Below are 22,639 nucleotides of genomic sequence, written 5' to 3'. Positions count from 1 at the left end.
TTTCTTTCTCCTCCTCTCTCATGGACATTATTTCCTTCTCTCTCCTCTATTCCCACGGTCACAATTTCCTTCTCTCTCCTCCCCTCCCATGGCCATGTCCACGTTATGGCTCTAAACCAGCCGGCCAGCGGAACAAAAGACACCCTAGTAGCAACTTATGTAAAGTGGGCCCATACTAGCCCCTTAGGGAAAGGGATTTGCTCATGCGGGTGGTGCTCGTAGTGGTGCGGTGGTTAACTGGTGGTGCTAGTGGTTGTGCGATGGTCGACTGGTGGTGCTAATGGTCATGTGGTGGTGCGGCAGGTGGTATTAGTGGTTATGCGGTGGTGATAGAGGAGAGAGAAATGGGGTGTGGTTGTAAAATTAGGAGAGAGAAAGGGGGTGTGGTTGCAAAATTTACAGAATAACCCTTAATATAAACAAGTTTTGTTAATATAGGATATTAACTTGTATTTTCACTTAAATGTGTAGAAAGAAATTACATTACAAGTTGTAAGGATAACAATGAAAACATCATAATACCCATACAACATTCATAAATAAATAAATAAAGTATGTATAACAATGAAAAAAACACTCAATTTAAATAAATAAAAGCTGAAAAAAAGAAAAAAAAAGTACAAATATTAGTAAATAAAGAGACAAAAGAACAAATAAAAACAAGGGGCTTATGAACAACATTACATTACTCCATAACCTTACCCCTTCTTCCATCACCAACATCTATTATTATTATTATTATTATTATTATTATTATTATTATTATTTCTTATTTTATTTTCCCCCATTTTTATTTATTTATTTATTAATAATTTTCTTTCAATCAGTTTATTTTTCTATGATAAACTCAGTGGATGAATCACTGCAATACTAGTTCTTCTTCTAATCACCAGAATTCACACTTCCCAACATCACAATATCTCCCTTTGCCACTCCAATTTCATCTAAAACACTTTCTCTCTCCCCCCCAAACCAAATAACCTAACTTCCATTTACTCTCTCCTACTCTCTTACATAATCCCCTATTTTCAGGTTGATGTTTTTTCCATTGATGTTTTTATGATGGACGAGATTTACGGCCTTCATCCGACGGCTGCTGATTATTCGGATAAAGCGTTGACGTCGCCGGAAAATCTTATCCTGCCGGCGGATTACCATTCCTTCGTAATGAATTCCGGGAGTGCCGCCGCTGTCCGATTCGGCTCCGATGAGCTGATCTCGGCTACTTGTATTTCCGAGTCGGCTTCCGAGATGCATCAACGAAGTGATGACACGTCTTCCTCTATTAAGGCTAAGATCGCCTCTCATCCACACTATCCTCGCCTTCTTCGGTCTTATATTGACTGCCATAAGGTGTAATTCTCTCTTTCCTTGTCATTTTTCGTTTAGAAATTTTATTCAGTAATTTGATCAGTATTTTATGCGATAGCGCACATCACATCTGATGATGATGATGGTGATGCCGTGTATAAGCACTGCGCTATCGCATAAAATACTGAAGATTCTTAAAGACCGCTGTCGCAGAAGAATCACCGAGGAAAAAAATAAAAAAAAATAATGCTAATTTGGATTTGTGAAAATTGATGATGAGTACAGGTGGGAGCGCCGGCGGAGATAGCGAGCATACTAGAGGAAATCAAACAAGAAAGCGACATTTATAGACGAGAAGTTGTAGGAGGAGGAGGGAGAACTACTACGTGCATAGGAATGGATCCTGAGCTTGATGAATTCATGGTCCCCTACTATAAACGCCCCTTTTTTTTTTTTTGTTCTTTGGATTATGTTAGTTAGTTAATAGTAGGAGTATATGGTTTTTGACTTTATTTGGTAAAAATATTATATAATTTATTCAGGAGACTTACTGTGAGATATTGGACAAGTATAAGTCAGATCTTTCAAGACCCTTTGACGAAGCTACCAACTTCTTGAACAAAATTGAGACTCAGCTCCGGAATCTCTGCAAGGGAGCCTTTGTTAAGACCGCCTCTGCTGGTATAGTTTTCTCACTCATCCGTTACTAGTTCGTTTATTTAATTCAATGTCAGTGTATAATATATAGTTTTTTTTTGTATTTAGTATATGATTATATTGGAGTATATTGTTTAACTTAGCTTCATTGAGCTTTGTGCACTAATGATTGTTCTTCTGTTGGTTTTCCTATAGTTTTACTCTTTAAAGTAAACAAAACAAATATCTTTATTTTTTGGTCTTATAGGACTTTCAACTAGTCTTATAAAAACCCTAGTAATGACTAATGAGTAGAGATTAGATAGTGTTCATCTCTTTTTTCTTGTATGTTGTTACATACGTTCAAGTCGGTCATGTGTAGATGATTTATCTCGTGACAATGTAATCGTCTCATATGTTGCTCGTAAGAGTTGTAACAAGTGCAAGAGTAACTAAAATAGTCTTATATGGGCTGGGTTGTAATTTGATGTTCTTTTGTTAGCAGTTGAATCAACAATCCTTTCACCTTAATTACTTTATCTTCCTTTTGGGATTTATTTCTTTTCTTTGCTTTTCTTCTTTTACATTGATTTATCTGAGTTTTGTGTCAGACAAGAGGGAGAGGAGAAGAAAACTGAACACTGAAAAGATTGAGACTTGCACGGTTGAGAGATTCTGAATTTGACATTTCAGATGAAATATATACTGGAGTAGTAGTGATGAAAACAGTTCATAGCAGAATTATTTTTTACCAGCCTTAGATTTCTCTTTAGCAGCAGTACTTCTAAAATCAGCTAGTTTTTGTCATTCCCTAAGTAAACTGTAGTCGTGTGGAAGCCTGTAAAAGTTCAGAAAATGTAGGCCCAATTCTTACCAATTTTCATTATAATTGTGCATGCTATAGTTTTATGATCTTTCTTTATTATTTCCTCCCGGTTTTTTCTCCAAAGTTTTTGAGGTTAAATAATTTCTGGCAGTTTGCATAACATTCAAAATGGAGTAAATGTCATGGGGTTCGGATCACGAAGTGTATTTCTTGTGTCAATTTATGTCAATCTTATTAATGTCTCTCTTTTTGGGACTCGTATTAGACACGGGTGTGTGTCCAAACATATCTCTCAAATTTGCACCATTTTTGCACCAAAATGATTGTTTGGAGTGTCCGTATAACCAGTGTCCATGTTAAGGTGTCAAGGATCCAATAGGAATAGGTTTGAGAAACAATCAATTATAGCATCTTACACCTTAATTGTTCATGATTTTTCTATGATCACTAGTATTCTATAGATATAACAAACTCAATGTTAGGGTGAGTTGATTTGTATACCATTTACTACATGTCTACATCCTATTATGTGGATATACATAGGGAAATCTTGCTAGTTGATAATCAAAGTGCAAATAGTATGATAATCTTCTGGGTGTAGAAACCTTAAATGTTAAGGTTGATACTTGTCAAAACCTTTTCACCTTCTTGTTTGACTCAAAAGTCTTTGCACTTGCATAATTGCATGCCATTAAAGTTTAATTGTAAGATCATATGAAATTTGTTAGTTGCATTATTTAGCTTATTGTATCCCTTATAGTATGTGGTTGTCAAAAAACAAAATTTGAATTTCTCAAACTCCTTACATTAATTTTGGCAAAGTTTCATTATAATATATTTGTGTAGGCTTTGACATTAACTTAAAATAGCTTTTCTTCCGCCATGAGATAGCCAGCATTTATTCCGAAAGCAAATAAGAGGATGTAGAAGCCCTTGGTGGGGGAAAGAGGGGGGGGGGGATTGTGGATCAATCATACCTAAAAAAAAAGCTTCCTATCATATTAAGGCATAAGGCTTAGAAAAAGCTTGCTATAAAGAGTTAATATAATAGTGTGGACATAATTGGCTTTTTAAATATGTAGGTAAGTGAATATATGTTTTTATTATTTATAATTGAATCTCAATATTTGTTGCCTTTGATAATGCCTTGCCTTGTAACTTTCAAAGGGCTTCAAGTTCCAATGGTGCATGAGAGTTCTTTATTGCAGCTAATAATAGGTGGAATTGGGCATCAGGAATTGCCTGCTTTGGACTGCTTTTTTTTTTTTTTTTTTTTTTTTTTGCTTTGTGTTTTGGGCTTATATAGGATATTTATCTTAAGGATTATCTTCTTGTCATCATAAGGAATAAAGGAAAGCTGATCAGATTGTGTGTGATTTATTTTACGAGAAGTGGTAATTAGGTAGTTGTGTTGCCACCAATTCGCTATCTATAGGATAATAAGAAAATTATCTTAAACAAAGATTCGCATATGGTCTATCTTGATAATGTGCTTGCATGGACCGTCAGCACTTTGTAAAAGATTTGTGTAATTGTGCTATGGTGTGTTGTACTTCTTTAGTGATATGCTTTCTTTGACTTGCAAAATGTCTTTTCTTTGATCCTTTTTGAACTTTAAGATCTCTTACCATGCTATGTGTTCGATTGTGTTGCTGTTTAAAATAATTAATTCTGATGATGATTAGGAAGACCAAGTACCGGTGGCATTTGTTGTTAAGCATACTTTGTAGATAATTACTAGACTTTTTAAACCCGATTCTATGATTAATGGAAGTACAAAGATGTGTTTTTATTAACATCCCTTGTCAGGGAAAAAAGCTGCAACCATTTCCATTGGCTATATCGTCGTGTTGTCCAACTTTGTGGGCTTAATTGCTTATACTTTTTAAATATTGTATACTTAAAACATTTCGCATGCTTTAATTATTCAAAGGCAGATTGAAGGTAATCTTAAATTATGTTTGGAAACTATTTTTTCTTAATTGAAAGTACAAACTAACTTTTTGGCCCTCAATCTGATCTGTTGATTTGTTCCGTGTGGTCTGTTTTATCTTAATCCTGCGCGTAAGTGAATTCTTAATTGTTTTCCATCTGATTGAGATTCTCATCACCACATGCGCATACCCACTTGGATGAGTTTTGACATATACCACATGCTTACCTTGTACTTCCCATTTAAGACATATATAGCGATTATGCGATTACTTTCGTTTGGCACAGATTTGGCTGTGGAAAGGTTTTATTATTAATTAACTTGTAATATTCGCCACTGACCACATTGTTTAAACTTTACTTCTTTTATGATGTGCATATGTTCCTAATGTCTATATTTTTATCTATGACTAAGTTTGTACTAGTTCTATTCTTGGTAACTTATACTTAGCCGAAATATAAGGTTTTTATTTCTCAATCTAAAGCTGTGGTACTCGTTTCATAATTAGCTTTTGCTAAAGTGATACAAAATTCTCCACATGACAGTTTTAGAGGCAATATTTGATGCTTCCCCTAAAAAAAAAAGAAATTGCTTCTTTGTTTTCTAGCTTGCAGGATCAACCTTGGAATGTCTTGGAATTTTGATGGATCATGTAGTTCAGGAGATTATATTTTTCTTGTAGCTTTGTTAGACCACTATCTTGCTTGAAAATTTTAGCTTTTTTTTATTCTCCTCTGTGAATTCTTGCTTGCTCCTTATCAGAAGTTTGAAAGCTTATAGCATGGGTTTGGGTTATCCATTAGTAATTGGCTGTTCAGGCATGGCCGATAATCATCTACTCTCTAAAGTTATTAAGAAAGTTAGTTATAAGGTGTAACCTAGTTTCATTATATTTACGTTGTATCTCAAGCTGTCGTGTTCTCTCAATTTTGGTAATATGTAGGGATTATTTTGTGCCAAAGATGCTTAGTTTAGATGATTTATGCATGCCTCCTTTACACGGTATGTTGTGTGCATTTCTTGTGTGAGACTATGTTCTGTGCATTTCTTGAATGAGACTTGGAGAGTCTTTAATATCTTGCTATCATGGTGCATTGTATGCTATTATTTTTTTTATTTCAAGTCAATTATTTTTTTCTATGTATACTTCTTGAATAAGATAGGAAACCTCTTTGTTGATTTCTTTTTCATGAAATGGACATCAAATTTTGCCTCCTTATTGGTCTTTAGGAATCCTTCTCGTTTTGCCTACCTAAGAAATTTGCTGTATTCTTGATTGGCCAATATGCTATTTCCGTTTTTTTTGGATTTCATAATTCTTTTGTGCAACGTTGGAAGTTTGGGAAAAATTAGGCTGGTAAATGGAGTGTCTTTAACATGTACTCCCTTTCGGTACGACAGGTGATTCAGAGACAATAAGGGAGTCCTCTCAAGAACAAGGCTCACTTGAAGGTATTAGCATTATGTTATGGATTGGGTTAAAGAGTAGTATGCATTAAAATTTTAAGAAAATTTCTAATATTATGTGATTGTCATTGCAAGCTAATTTGAACAACCGTTTAGCAGAAACCTTAGGGAGAGTTGATAGGTACTTGAGTAACTTAACCGTGGTTGGTACTTGGTAGTAGAATGCCTACATTTTGACACATGCTACGTTTTAGTATGTTTGAGCTGTGACCTATTGGAAGGGAGCAATTCTTATATTATTTTGCTTGTCTAGTTGTGGTGTGGATGAATACTGGAAAAATGCTTGATCTTTACGCGTAGGACTCTTATCCTAGGTTTCTTAGTAACTAGTAATACAAAACTACAAATAGTATCCCAAAAGGTCATCTATTAAGAGAATTTCTGCTTAAGATTAGTGTAAAATGAGAGTGAGATGACTTATAGAGATGAGACGAGATTTATTGTACGGGAGGTTTAATAGGATTCTGAGTAAAATTCGACAATGTATGGTAGTATGGATCGATATAGGCTGCCTTCTTGTACTCTCATTATCTAACAAATTCGTTGATAGATTCTTTTGGACTATTTTATACTGTACTTCATGAAGTGTATTACTTGCTAGCAAGGTAAATCAGGGAAATACCAGGTCTGACTTCATGCTAGTATATTTGTTTTCAAAGCATATACTTCATGTGTCATTATTAAATAAAGTTCATTCCTCCAAATAGAAAAAATTCCCAAGTTTTAATCGTTCCCTATAAGCTCTTGTTATCCATATTGGTAGTAAGTTTCTAATCTATAAATGATGGACCAAGTATGTGTTACGGAGTACATTGTTGCTGTATGGCTAACTGCAAAGCGATTACTCAACCGATTAAGACGGGACTGATGTTTATACTGTCATGTTACTCATGCTATTCTAAGTTAAGAAACGAGATACATATCAAGTTATCGACCTCCATAATTACCGGTAATACGAGTACTATACAGCCATACAGGATTGTCGTCGTTGTTGTTGTGGCCGTCGTTGTTAGTCCTTTACAAAAATCTAAATATGGAAAAATAGGAGCATGAAATAATTGGTAGGGGAAAGGATGAGATAGTTTGGGTGGGGCTTAAAAACTCACATCATCACATGGAGACTCCCGGAGTTTACGCTGAAAAATGAGAAAAAGCAGCTTTTAAATGCAAGAAAATAAAAACACTAATGTTATCTCTTTGTTTGGGGTTAATTGGTTGGAATGTCATTTTCTCTTTCTTTTTTTTTTTTTTCTTTTTTTTTTTTCCTCTTTTCTGTGGTATGCTTAGTTTCTGTGATGAAAGGTCAATTTTTGATGTATGCATTTGCAGAGTTTTCTCTAGTTAAGACGCTACATACGTGTTTATGGAGGACTGAGGTTGGGTAGGTCCCACTTGTTTTTGAGTGTGTGCACTTTAATCTCCTCTTCTCCATCCTTTTTGTTCTCCCGTTTTTTCAATTAGGAATGTTCAAAGAGTTATTTTTTTTAATCATTTCTCTATTATATATTTCATCTGTTTTTTATTTATTGACACTTTTCATTTAGATACGCTTGCCAACGCATACTTTCAAATATAAATATCTTTGATTGCGTGTTAGTAAAAGATATAAAATTGTGATATTTGGAACTAGACGTTGAGACGAAACTAACAAGACCCCACATGACTATGTTTTATCTAACACTAAATCACAAAACAAAGTCAAAGTAAGTCATGTGAATAGTGTACAAAGTCAAAATGTGTCAACTAAAAAACGGAGGTAGTACTAATTATGAACTTATTTATTTTAACAATATAATATTAGAGCAAATAAATTCTCCTAAAATTTAAGTACGAAAGTACTACTACGTATTTAAGATCTTTTTATATGTACATACTCTGTTGTAGAAAAAGTTCTTTAAATTTTCCATTATATATATTTGGAAGATGTGTCAAAATTATTTATTTTTTTTCTTTTCTTTTTCTACATACTACTTTAATTTTCTTAGTTGACTTTAGCATTATTCACTCACTCCCTTTTGGCCGTGTTTTTTGCTTTATATGTAATGAAAAATATAGTCATGTGAAATCTTGTTAGATTCGTCACGATATATATTTTCAAAAACTTTTTATAATTTTTGTTTATTGCTATTTAAATATATTAATGGTTAAAGTTGTGTATTGTCAAACGTGACTAAAGAAACGTGCTAACTAAAAAGAAACTAGAAGAAGTATAATATAATCGAGTATAATTTTTCTCTAATTCTCGTGCATACGTGTTTGTGGAGAATACAGCTTGGGTGGGTCACACTTGTTTTGAGTGTGTGCACTTGTTTTTCCTTTGTATTCGTACGAGTGTATGACCCTACCAGGCTTACTGTTGTTTTATTGGCCTACTATCTACTAGGCTTTTTCCTGTTTATCTCTTTGTCTCTCTTCATTATGTTTTGTGCGCTTTTTGATTGTTGTTTTGTGTTCTTTCTTTCTTTGTTTGGGTACTTGACTAGTTGGGGTTCGACATCAATGGGGTATGGTAGAAGGTTCATGTTTTGATATTAATTGACCATGAGGTAGTTGAGGACTTGAGGTTGGTGATTGGTGAGCGAACGTGGGGGTGTGTCCCGCCTTTTATGATATAAGTTACGTGATCCATCTACTCCCAATATAGTTATGGTTATAACAATCTAACCATCCGTTTCATAATGTTCAACAAAATAACACTTTCATTTTGTTCCATCTATTACTTTGTCCACCTTAACCTCTTTCCCTCATCGGCTGCTCAAGCTCAACGTTTAAGGTTGCACCATCTCTTTACTCGACTTTATTAAGTATTATGTACATAGTAAGGATGTTTTTATAGTGGTCATTTGAAATATGACTACCATAATATTCTAGTGATAAATCAATATGATTGAATTGGTTTATTTTTACACATTATAATATGGATATAAATATATAATTAGTCTTATAATATCTACAATACTAATATAATTTTTTAAAATTTTAATCCATTATAAAAATATATTTTTCGAGAAATTATAATATAAAACAAAAATTTCATACATAGAGCAAAAAATTGGATAAAAAAATGTTGTTACTATTTTATATAAAAAATAAAGAAATATACTTTATGAATGGAAGAAAAATAAGTCAATCATTAAATGCATAATAATTAAAATTTTCTAGTAGTCATATTTCAAACGACCATTATAAAATTTTAAATAGAAATTAATAAATGTTATGAATATTATGTAATAAAGTTAGCAATTTTCGAAGAAAAGTTGTGTGTGAAACTATCTTTTTATCAAACTATTTTAAGATAATATACTGAACTCTCCAGATAAACAAGAAATCAAACTCATAAATAAGAGTGTTTTCATTAGGCAAGGTTTAGTCACCTTATTTCATAAGCTTATTCCTTGTTTTAAATCAAATCAAACTTTATTGTTTTATTTGCGATTTTTTATCGCTAATTTTTTTTTTTTTTCACAATGATTTTTTTTTTTGAAAATTGTATACAGTGAAAATAAACATTGAACAATCTAATAAGACCTCATATATCCTTATAGATTGAAAATAGTACTAGGATGGATGGGTGACCTCCTACTTGTGTTGGTTTATGTAGCCGATCCACTTATGAAATTAAGGTGTTCAAGCAAGCAAGCATATCCTTGTAGATTAGCATACATATTAAATTAAAGTTTAGTCAAATTAGGCATCAAATAAGATTAGATCAAATTAAAAAATAAGTTTATATATTAGATAAGTAAAAATAAAGTGAATTAAACATAACTTTATGAGGACTAAGTTATTTGAGCCCTTGTATAAAATTACTTGTGACTTGGGGACTTGTGGTACATCTAGACATTTTCAAGTGAATTGTTCTACATTTAATTTATGTAAACTTGTTCAAATAAGGCTGTGTCTTGTTGCTGAAAATAGTTACTAAGATATGCTCTAATCGCTTGATTTAACTGGATTTTGATTGTTCTTAATTGAACACAAATACGTATGAAAGACTATTAAAGCATAGTTTTCTCAATATTAATGTGTGTGTTCTAAATATCTAGTTTCCATATTTATACTAATTCTAATTAAATTTATTCAGCAATAAGCAAGCTTACACAAGTACACAACACAATAGTCATTTAGGACGACTTAAAAATAAGTTTAAGATAAAATAAGCTCAGGTAGTTTGTTATATACACTCGGGTGCACAGTGTACCCATGAGTATTTTGTTTTCATTTTGATGATTGTTTTGGATTAGTTGAACTTATATAAAAAAAGGGTTTAATGAGAACAACAATTGAAACTAATAAGAGTTTTCTACTCGCAATAAGGATGTAGTAACTTTTTGATATTAAAACTCCTAGACTAGGTAAAGTGGTTGTTCATGATTAAGGTATTGATCTGTGCACCGGAATTTCCAGTATCTTGATTTATTAGTTTTAAACTTATCATGTTCGAACCTGCATAAGAAAAAATGGAAAATGGAAGATCCTAAGAATTGTAACTAGGGGAGAATTGTCTGGTTGAAAAAAAAATGGTGTAGTGGAGGAAGTAGAATAATCTAGGAATTTTCACTTTCCATAACTATAAGAATTTAGCAAAAACTATAAGAATTTAATTACCTAGTTCTCCCTAAGTAAATAGAAGTTTTTCTTCCCACATTACAAATTTAACAACTTTAGAAAGATCCCATGAATTTAAGGCATGTATTTTAATTCCCACAATTTTTAAATTAATTGCTACCTCTATCAACCAAATATTATCTTAAAATAAGTGAAAATAAGATGAGAAGAACCGAAGCTAAGTTCAATAAAAAGAAGTTTGTAATGTTGATCTAATTAAGGTATACTTGTATTGTTGCTTTGGGCTTAATTTGAAATACAATACATTGGGCATGTCGTAACAAAGTTGTGGACAATATTGATTGTTTGTGGATCTAAAGTTCACAAAGTTGGAAGACAACAAGTTCAAGTGGTGCATGGTGTTGCCGTTAATTAATCATAAACACGAACAAATAAGTTTCTTTTTTTTTTTTTCCCGAACAAATAAGTTTAGATTACTTTAGATGGATAAAAGTTGTTCCCTCCATCTCACAAAGGTTTTTTGTGAGACCTCTTTAGGTTCAATTTGACAAATTTTAGTAAGTCGGAAAGAGCACGATGAATGGAGACAAGAGGTGTCAATTCGGATATTCGGATCGTGTTTGGTGAGGTCGGGTCAAGTCAATTCTTAAAGTTATGATAGATTATTGTGTCTACGAGAGTCAAAATCCGAATTGGATATTTTTTGGATCAATTTCAGATTGAGTCGGGTGTGTTTGACACCTCTTATGGAGTATCCCTAGGCCATGATTGAAGAAGCAGATGACAATGACAAGAGTGTATTAAGCTTAAAACATGTAGATTATCCTTTTCCTCGTATCTTATGTTGGTTGGACGGACTATCTCACTGTTTATATTCTTCACCTTCTCTAAAATATTCATGGGCCTTTCACAAAATATGGGGCCATTAAGGTCTAGGGTAGTAGGGTGGATCCCATAATCTGACAACCTATCAGCGTGCCTTACGGGGATTTGACTGCCCTTTCTTTTTTGTCCATTTTTTTGTTTTTATTTTTATTTTTAAAAATTGCAAGTTTTGATTTGTGCAGCTTCTGAGTGTGCCGTCTTGTCCATTCTGATTTGGGAAAGGACTGGTCTATGACCTTTTTTACCATCTCCTGTCCACTACCTTTCTCTGTCTCTTTCTAACCTTCATAAATAATCCTATTTATTATAATATTTTCTTTATTTTCCAATTTTTGGCATGTAGGAGAAGCTTTTTCTTTGTTCTGTTTCGTAATCCTTTCGTTCCTTAATGTTTGCCTAATAACTCGTTTTTTTTTACAAGAGTTGTACTCCATACGTTGTATTGAGTTGGTGACTTGGTGTTCGATAAATAGTTTTATCCTTAAGTATGTGAGGTAAGAAATAAAGTGGAGTGATTTTGAAGTTGTAAGGACAATGTTAACTACGGAATAAAACGATTGGATAAATAATTAGAAAAAATATTGGGGCAATATTTTTGGGATGGAAGGAGTATTATGTAGCTACTTTTATTAAGTCTAGTTTTCTCAAAACTCTTGCATCATATGATTCATATCCTATCTAATGTGGATCCTCCCACCCACTAACAATATTTCTAGTTTCTATTGTTATTTTCCCTTCACACTATATACATTGATTTTTTTTACCAAGCATGCAAAACAAAGGACAAAAAAGTTGTACCTTCTCCAAATCTTAAATACTTGCAAAACATGCTTTACAACTTTGATTATATATGGTGATTAATAAGCTAGGAAAAACTGTCACAGGATTTTGTTAGACTAGTCTTAATGTATATTTCCAAAATATTAAAATATTATGCTATAATATTTGATACTTACAAAAATTAAAGATATAAATGATTATAATAGTGCAATCAATCAATCAATTAAAGCCTTAATTTCATAAGTGAGGTCGGCTACATGAACCAAAAATGATTATTTCATATAGTCATCCACAAACATCTTCTTCCTCCTCCATCCCTTATGATCCAATGCCCCATTCTCATGCAAATCTATATACTTCATATCATTTCTAACTCCTTCCAACCAAATCATATACGAAATACTTCATATCCTTCTTAACTCCTTCTAACCAAGTCATATCCTTCCTAACTCCTTCCAACCAAGTCATATACTTCCTATCCTTTCTATCTCCTTCCAACCAAATTATATACTTCATATTCTTCTTAACTCCTTCCAACCAAGTCATATCCTTCCTAACTCCATCCAACCAAGTCATATACTTCATATCCTTTCTAACTCTTTCATATCTTTTCCAATGATTATAATAGTGCATTAACAAACAAAAAAATGAAAGTTTAGCAAGTATGATGAAATGGAAGAAGTATAGTCTTAGCTTTAAATGGACTTAGTAAAGCTTGGATCGAATGATGTGAAATAATGATGTGAAGGTTATGGAAACTTTCTTTGTACTCTGTAAGTAAAGTAGATGCTTGACTTTGAAAAAAATTAATTCATTTGTTGATTAGATTATTAGTGATAATTAGTGCTGTCAAATTTCAAACCGAAACCGTTTAACTGCCCGAATCCAACCGACCCAAATGAGAACCAAACCGATTAAAAACCGTTTCTTTGAAACCGAAAACCGACCCGAACCGCATTTTAGTAAATCTGAAACCGAACCAATCCGAGTAATGTTAAACCGTTTAAGAACCGAACATGTTAACAAACCGAACCAAATATAAACCGAACTGAAAGAAAACCGAACCGAAAAAAAACCGAACCGTATCTAACCCGAAACCGATTCCAACCCGAAACCGTTTGAACTGGCATAAAAACCGCTTACACCGAACTGTTAGCAAACTGCTACTCGTTTGCACCGAACCATTTAAAAACCGAACTGATTGTAAATCGAACTGCTTATAAACCGAACCGTTTATGAACCGAACCGTTTATGAACCGAACTGCTTATGAACCGAACCGCTTATAAATCGAACCGTTTACAAGCTTTTTTTTATGTAATAATAATTTTTTTTTTGGTGCACTTTTTTATGTAATTATATGGATTAAGTATTAGAAATCTTAGAATATATTTAGCATATATTCCATACTTATCAATTTTTCTTGAGACCATATACTTATCATATTAATTGTATATATCTTAGTAACTTAGTTAATACTAAATTCCCTTAGAAATAGCACTTCGTTAGCTAATCCGTGAGTATTGACTTTAATTTGGTTTTTGGGGAATAATCTGCAATTTTGGTTTTTTTGGGCAATAACCTACAATTTTTTGGCCTTTTGGGCCTTATTCATCAACATAGCAGTATTCCAGTAGCATAATAGGATTAATAGCATTAACAAGTTATAAAATTTCTAATTCAACAAGTTTCAACTTAACAAAACCAAAACAAACTAATCCAATCCATACACATAATTAAACAATTTTTAACAACAAAGTAACAAAATCAAACCAACCAATCCATACAAACAAGTTTTAACAACAGAATTGTACAAGTTTTTAGCATAACAAGATTAACACCAGCACCACAGTCTGCAGCAGAATGGCAGATCAGCAGCACTGCAGACTACAACATCAAAATGGCATAACTGCAGCGATGGAAGAAGAGCAGCAGAACAACAGAATGGAAGAAGAGCAGCAGAACAGCAAAATGGAAGAAGAGCAGCAGTAGAATGGAAGAACAACAGCAGAACAGCAAGTCAGCAGCACAGCAAGTCAGCAGAACAGCAGTAAGGAGAAGAAGCAGTCAGCAGTAGCAGCACCCTATACTTATCATTAGTGTAAGAAATGAAGCTACACTTTTCTCACAAAAAAAAACAAGAAAGCTTGAATTAAGCAACACAATATAAATTAAGCATCAGTAAAATAGCAACATCCATACCTTAATTAGATGCAAAACTTTTATCTATCACCTCTTTACCAATTTCAAGGACGTCTTCTTCAATATCACAATCATAACCACGTAACCAATTTTGTGTGGTAACCAACGCCTCAACATTCTTAGGCAAAAGTGCACTCCTATACTTGTTTAAAATACGACCACCCATGCTAAAAGAAGACTTAGAGGCTACCGATGTAATAGGAATGGCCAAAACATCCCTAGCCATAATAGCTAATATGGGGTACACATTAATTTGAGATTCCCAATACTTGAGAACATCATAATTCTGCCCTTCAATTGATGGTTGACGAGGAGTATTCAAATGATTATCAATCTCCATCGATGGTCGATTTAGGCTATCATCAACATCCTAGAAAAGTGCAAAAAATATGCTTTTATTAAATAATAAAAATTAAGGCATATAATTATTATTTTAGTAAACCACAATAAACAGAAAATGATTACCTTGAATATATCATCATCATCCAAGAGACTATTTGATTTATCAACCCCAATAGGGATGGAGGGGGGAACAATTGTACTTGACTTAAAACCGGAACACATAGAAGAATAAAAGTTATACAACTCCAAAAGAGCATCTTTAATCACCTTCGCCTTTTCAACACATGCCTCCTCAACATAAAGCACTTTCAACATATTCGTCAATCGAAAAAGCTTATAGCGAGGATCAAGAACAATAACTATTGAAAGGATCAAACTATAGTCATCCCAATAGCCCTCAAACTTTTCAAGCATAACTTTTGCCATGGGTGCAAGTTTAGGGTCTATATGGGCTTTAGTTATTGTGTGCTCAATTTTCAAAACACTAGCAAAATACAAATTTGCGGTAGGATATTCAGATTCAGAAAATAACATAGTGATTTCATAAAATGGCTTTAGGAAATGACATATTTTTGCAAGGGTATCCCATTCATCATCCGAAAGTTTGAATTCATAACCCATATACTTATCGATAACCACTTTCAAGGCTTCCTTTGCTTCTAAAGCTTTTCGGAGCATCGTATAGGTGGCATTCCAACGAGTCACAACATCAAGACGTAACTTATCGTTAAATAGACAGTTAACCTCAGAAAGAGCATGCTCAAATTGAGTAAGTCTAGAGTACGAAGAATCAATATATTTACAAACCTCACGCAATTTTTGAACACTACTATCAACTTCTTTCAAACCTCTTTGAACAATAATGTTCAAGACATGAGCTGAACATCGAATATGAAAAAATTTACCATTACAAGGAAGAGGAGAAGTCAACATTAAATCTTTCTTCAAAAGTTTAACCATAACATCCATAGATCGAGCATTATCAACAGTAATTGCAAAAGCTTTACCCTGAAGGTTCCACTCCCCAATAAGTTTAAACACAAATTTTTCTATCTCAACACCAGTATGAGGAGGACCACAATATCTAAAATTCAGAATTTTAGACCTTAGACACCAATTTTTATCAACATAATGTGCAGTTAAAGTGAGATAACCTCGATTAGTGCATGCTGTCCACAAGTCACAAGTGAAGCTAACTCTACCTTCAATTCCAGAAAAAGATTGCAACAAAAAGGACTTAAACTTATCATACTCAGCAATACAATATTTCAACATAGTGTTTCTACACACATGCTTCACATTAGGATTCAGATTCGTAAAAACTTCCCTAAGGCCATGATGCTCCACAATATTTAAAGGATAGGAATTTAAAATTATAGCTCTAGCAAGCAATTGTAAATGACGAGTTTGATTAAACGTAGGATCAACAACACTTTCAAGATTTGCAGGATGATGTATATTTTTACCCATGCATGCCTTAGTATGAGCTTTACAAGTGGAAGTACCAGCCTTACCTGGTGCTTTATATTCATTACCGCAAACATTGCATCGCACATATCTTATCGGAGCAAGACCAACAATCTTATCAAAAAAGGTGTAATGCCTCCACACATCTGATGTTCGTCCACGTTTACTACCACTAGTGGTAGTGACTTGTTGCTGAGAAGAATCTTGATTCTGAATAGTGTTTTGAGAATCTGAAGTTTCTAAATAATCTTGTCTGTCCTCATCATAATTTTCATACCCTTGATCCATTGCTGAAAAAACAAGATCAAAACAACACATTTCAGCCTTATAACAAATAATTGTCCCTATCAATGCTAACACATTTAGGTACTTTTTACACTCTAGTTAAGAGTCGAAAACCCATTACATTGAGATGTACACTTAATAGTGAAACCAACAAATAGAATAGAGAGTGAAAAGTCATTAATCCCATATTATTTTTCTATAAACGCTAATAAACTCATATAATCAAATTTCAGTAGCAACCCATTAAATTTTTAACTACTAGAAAATTAAATAAGATGAACCCATATTATATACTATTACCACTAACTTACAATTATACAATTATATACTCATTAAGGGGAATTATAACTATAATAATGCAAAACGTAGTGGACACCTATGTTATATAGTGTGGTAGCTTAGAAAACCTAAATTTTAATGTCAAATTTGATTATTGGTCTTTCACTCTTTCCTGTTCAATTCTTTAATCTTGATTCATTTTGATTGATATGCAAACAATAATGCAAATCAGTCAAGAAATACAACCGTCAAATACTAACTAACTTAAGATAGACCACTAATCAGAGTTATACAGTAAACCACTAAATTACAATTATACAATTATATACTCATTAAATCAACTACAACTTTAATTCTTCTACTTCATAAATCAGATTAAATCAGTTGCATGAAGTACGAGGAAGAGAGATATCATACCTGGACAAAAAAAGAGAGGTTTAGAGCAGCAACAACACTGATAAGCGAGGATTAGAGCAGCAACAACACCGATGAGCAGCAACAACGAACGAAAGGCGCCGTGAATGAATTAGGGAGAATTGAAAATGAATGAGAGAGACGACAAACGAAGAGGCGCCGTGAATGAATGAGTGAGATCTGAGAGGAGATGAGATGAGAGAGAGAAAGAACTAGGAGGCGTGAAAGTGAAAGTGGAATTAGGGTATCAAAATGGTTGAGATGTAAATCTAACCATTGATTTTTTAATCTATGGTTGAGAATGGTGATCCGTGTGTGTTGTGGGGAAAAAAAGCTAACTGTAGATTGTTTTTAATCTATGGTTGAGAGTGGTGATCCGTGTGTGTTGTGGGAGAAAAAATTAACCGTAGATTGTTTTTGATCTATGGTTGAGACTGATTAGATGATGTTTTGTGTGTTGTGTATTCATTTGATCGGGATCAGTCTCCAAGACGCGTATTAAAACATCTACGTAGTATATCTTTATTTTCATACAAGTAAAAATTATAAAAACGTTATATTAATAAAATATATAATGATACAAATTTAAAAAGATCACTCATGAAGTCATGAGTCATGACTCATGAGTCTCGTGACAAAATTAAGTTTTACTGTTTTATAGATTAGTGGTAATTTATGGTCAATATTTTCAAAGTTTGACCCCAAAAATGACAAAGGGACAAAATAAAGGGACGGATGGAGTATTAAAATAATAGTTAGAGATGGTGTGGATCATTATACTTAAACTACACGAACAATGATCCTAATTTAATTTAAAACAACAGCTCGAGTTATTGATCCAATCAAAATAATGTTCACTAATTTATAACTTTGTACTAATACATACGAAGTATTTAACTATAAGATGGTTAGATGCTATGCGTTAATGTGTACATACGATCGATTGAACTAATCAATATTACCTTGTTAATAAATCATTAATGTTTTCTTTCATTACACAAATCAAACTACTTTGTAATATCTTCATAATTTCATGAAAATATATAAAGATAAACGAGCCATAATTATCAGTCTTGTTGATTAATCAAGTATCGAATTATCAAATTGCAAATTTTCATTTAATAAGAACTCATCAAATCATGACTATGACACTAGTATTTAAATGATTAAATAAGAAACATATAACAACCTAGTTGTAAAACAATAATACATTAATTCACTAACTTTTATAATCTACTTCGTAATACACTAGTAAGATCAATATGACTAAACTTGAAACAGAACATGATATACATTTATAAAATCAATGTGAATTTGTTTATAATATGATGCCTAAATATGAAATGATGAAGTCTTTACTTTATATAAAACTTGTTAACCAGCAAATACTATCAAATTTCAAACCAAAACCATTTAACTGCCCAAATCCAAACGACTCGATAAACAATTGATTTTTTGAAACCGAAAACTGACCCGAATCGTAATTTAGTAAACTCGGAATGGAACCGACCCGAATAACGTTAAACCGCAGAAGAACCGAACTAGTTATAAATTGAACCAAAAAAGAACCGGATCAGTTATAAACTGAACCGAAAAAAACCGAACCAGTTATAAACCGAACCAAAAAAGAACCGAACTGTTTCCAACTCGAAACCGCTTCCAACCCGAAACTGTTTGAACCGGGATAAAAACTGTTTACACCAAACCATTAACAAACCGCAACCCGTTTGCATCGAACCGTTTACTACCCGGACTGTTTACAACCCGAACCGAATTAAAACCGATCAAGATTAAACCGAAACCGAATCGAACCATTAAATATTTAAACCGAACTGAAACCGACCCGCGAGACATTTAAACCGATTTAATACCGACCCGATTTAATACCGAACCGATTTCAAACCGAACCAAACCCGAACTGTCAAACCGTTTGACAGTGCTAGTGATAATGCATTGTATTTCAATCAAGATAAACTTTTTTATAAGGCCAAAAACCTCTAGTGTCAAAATAATTGGAACTTTGGAAGTTTCATGGAGTAGATCTTTGTAGGGTACACAATTAATAAAACCATGGAGATTTTGCTATTAAATTCAATTTTGATTATTTGGTGTCAGAAATGGAATAAATGTTCCCTTAAGAGGAGGATAGAATCAAAGCTGACAGTCCTCGACCCCTCTTTCATTGTCTCCCTTATGTTACAAAAATGTTGTGCAGTACTCCATACATGTCCGTGCAGTATGATGCAGCTAAATTCATTGTGAAGTTCCTCTATAGTACTCAATGTTTACCTAGATCAAACAAGTAAAAGATATGTAGGCTCTTATAGATTGCAATCTGTTAATCGCAGATGGCGGACTATGACTCTATTAGCCCCTGTGATAACATCAGATTGCAAGCAAGCCGACTAAAAAGATACTTGATGTTTTTGTTTATATTATTAGCAGTTTGTTAATATAGGGAACAAATATGTATTACTCGGTACGTTATTGTTCTTGTGTCTGACTAATTGCTAAAAAGCTGGAAAATTGATTGTTTTGTTGCAACCTTGATAATGCCTGTAAGTCGATTAGGTTGATTTTAGAAGTCTTGCCTAAATGTGGTGCAATTCGTTATAGATAACGCCTTCAATTACAGTTTGATGGCTCAACATCATCCATGATTTTTTTCTCATGAACTGATTTTTTTCTATGTTACCAGAGGAAGGTCCTGTGTCATCAGATGAGGATTATAGTGCAGGAGAGGTAGATGTACAGGATCTGCAGCCGAAGGATGAAGAGCGGGGTCTCAAGGATCAGCTCCTACGTAAATTTGGGAGTCATATAAGCAGTCTCAAGCTTGAATTTTCCAAGAAAAAAAAGAAAGGGAAGCTACCAAGGGAAGCAAGGCAGATGCTTTTTGAGTGGTGGAATGCTCACTATAAATGGCCATATCCTACTGTGAGTACCGTACAGCCCGTTATTTCCTAACCTCTAATTTGTTTCTCGTGTTTAATCCTTAATGTTAATAGTAAACCTAGTGGCTAACGACCTAATGTTACAAGATGTAATTGTTTTAGTAGCTTTCGTTTTGTTCTTCTAGTTCGACATTGTGGTACATTGCAAAATGCCTTGGTGGGATTTATGATAGGTGTTATTGTCATTGTTGTGGTTTGTTATGAAGATAACTTCGAAATAAATGATGGTCTAAGCCTAGTATTACTAGTAACTCATTTGTTTCGATACCACTCTAGATCAAGGCTTCGCTAGGAGAAAGTATATGTAAGTGTATCTTGAAGATCTCAAGATCGGAATTTTTGCCCAAAAGTATTCATTAAAACTTCCTATTTTCCGTAATAATCTTAAACTACTTTTAAAAACATACCCTTTAATGACTGAGTGACATTGAGAGTAGATTTCTCCCAACATACAACCTATAATTGCTACCATCAAAAGCACTGAATCTTAACTTCAGGTTTTGCTTGTTTGTTTATTTGTCTGATTTTATATAATGCATGTATGTGATTATCATTTCTCATCTTTTGGTTTTTGCTATGCAGGAAGCCGATAAAATTGCACTAGCTGAAATGACCGGTCTTGATCAAAGGCAAATCAACAATTGGTTTATAAACCAACGAAAGCGTCATTGGAAACCATCTGAGAACATGCAATACGCGCTCATGGATAATTACTCCGGACAATACTTCACAGATGACTAAGGATGTATGATGGCAACAAACAACTGAACAAGTCCATCTACAGACCAAACACTTCACACAAAAATCATATTTATTCTGGCTGCTTATGTATATGTGCTAATGGCAATTTACCGTTATGAGAAACACTCTTTAGGTTCATTTTGGATGATGGAGGAAGCATATACACCCGCCTCCGCCATTTGCATCCTCATTGCAATGTAAACCAAACGATGTACTACTAATGTATCCTCATAAAATGAAATGGCTAATTTCATTAGAATCCTTATTCATGGTCACGTCACTCACATAAATTGCATTTATATGCTCATTAAAAATAAGAAACTGATAAATACAAGTATACAACACTTTGGATTGGTAGACGCGTGATTTTGTCATAGATTTTTAAACTGATACGGAGTATTATTTTAGAAAATGTATTAAGTGCTTGTATGCTGCTAAGTAGTACGTATATGAATGTTGAGGGAAAAATAAAGAGACTAAACACAAGCTGTTTACAAGAAGGGTTTTAGAAGTGGTCAATAGGGCTGTCAAAAGCTGACCCGACCCGAGATACCAACCCGAATCTGATTATTAACCGACCCCTCTAAACCCGGAAAAATGGTGACCCGAACCCGATATGACCCGACCTGAAACCAACCCTAGACCCGAGTTAACTCGAGTATTTGAGACCCGAACCCGAACATGAACCGACCCGGAGCTAACTCGACCCGAATATAACCCGTAAAATATTGACCTGAACCGAAATTGACCCAAACCCTTTTTAACCCGTCAAAACCTGAATTTAACCCGACCTGTTACTAACCCGACTTGAATTCAACCCGACCTATTTCTAACCTGACCCGAAATTAACCCAACCTGTTACTAACCCGACTCGAAATTCAACCCGATCTGTTACAAACCCGATCCGAAATCAACACGACTTGTTATTGACCCGACCCAAATTCAACCCGACTTGTTATTGACCCGACCCGAAATCAACTCGACTTATTATCTTATACATCTTTACTATTGTAAATATTGACTAGCTAAATAAAGATATATGCTATATATATATTCTAATCTACTTGTAAAGTCGTAACTTCATAAGGCTAAAACTACTCTATGTTTATATTGATCAAGAGCCAAATTATATTGGCATAACCACATAATCTTGTCTAATGTCATTCTAAATTCAATATAATTCACATCCCATTAAGTTGCAAAATAGATTCCCCATTATTATTATTAATTATGATAATACTTAGGCTTATACGTACGTTTCTATCACAAACTACTTTATGTTAATAAAGGGTCTATTTCCGTACTACCATAATTAAGCTTTCTTATAATTTCACATATTATATAATCTATTTTCTTATATGTCAAAAAAAACCTATAAAAATTTATGAATACCACTACTTTTTGGATGCATGTGCATTCTTTATTTAAATTTTGTAATTACGAATACTACTACTTTTTAGGTGCAAATTCATTCTATATTTCAATTAAGCAATTATGGTTTACGAATACTAATACTTTGTAGGTGCGTGTGCATTAATGTAGTCAATTAC

At 33.4% G+C, this 22,639-nt stretch overlaps 1 protein-coding gene across 2 annotated transcripts; it reads left to right on the top strand.

The window, feature by feature from the left end:
• The first annotated feature begins 387 nt into the window (after positions 1 to 387).
• Positions 388 to 21,351, top strand: LOC110709122 (homeobox protein knotted-1-like 6). Of its 2 annotated transcripts, XM_021887342.1 has the most exons (6): positions 398 to 1,353; positions 1,597 to 1,734; positions 1,854 to 1,992; positions 6,108 to 6,158; positions 20,093 to 20,331; positions 20,931 to 21,351. In XM_021887342.1, exons 1-6 carry the CDS (start codon positions 1,060 to 1,062, stop codon positions 21,087 to 21,089), a joined length of 1,020 nt encoding a protein of 339 aa, XP_021743034.1. In that variant the 5' UTR covers positions 398 to 1,059; the 3' UTR covers positions 21,090 to 21,351. The 2 variants fall into 2 exon arrangements, with proteins under 2 accessions (XP_021743043.1, XP_021743034.1); XM_021887351.1 differs by lacking the exon at positions 6,108 to 6,158 and having other exon boundaries at positions 388 to 1,353.
• The last annotated feature ends 1,288 nt before the right edge of the window (positions 21,352 to 22,639 follow it).

The sequence above is a fragment of the Chenopodium quinoa genome, unplaced genomic scaffold, assembly GCF_001683475.1.
Source record: "Chenopodium quinoa cultivar QQ74 unplaced genomic scaffold, ASM168347v1, whole genome shotgun sequence".
NCBI classification, from domain to species: Eukaryota; Viridiplantae; Streptophyta; class Magnoliopsida; order Caryophyllales; family Amaranthaceae; genus Chenopodium; species Chenopodium quinoa.
The sequence above is the reverse complement of the archived record's forward strand: the minus strand, read 5'-3'. Positions and strand labels throughout refer to the sequence as shown.

What these genes read in the sequence shown, in the direction of transcription:
- LOC110709122 (XM_021887342.1), top strand. Translation starts at nt 1,060, where the DNA reads ATGATGGACGAGATTTACGGCCTTCATCCGACGGCTGCTGATTATTCG. An exon ending in CTGAGCTTGATGAATTCATG is followed by an intron (nt 1,735 to 1,853) that starts GTCCCCTACTAT and finishes TAATTTATTCAG; the next exon opens with GAGACTTACTGTGAGATATT. An exon ending in AGAACAAGGCTCACTTGAAG is followed by an intron (nt 6,159 to 20,092) that starts GTATTAGCATTA and finishes CTATGTTACCAG; the next exon opens with AGGAAGGTCCTGTGTCATCA.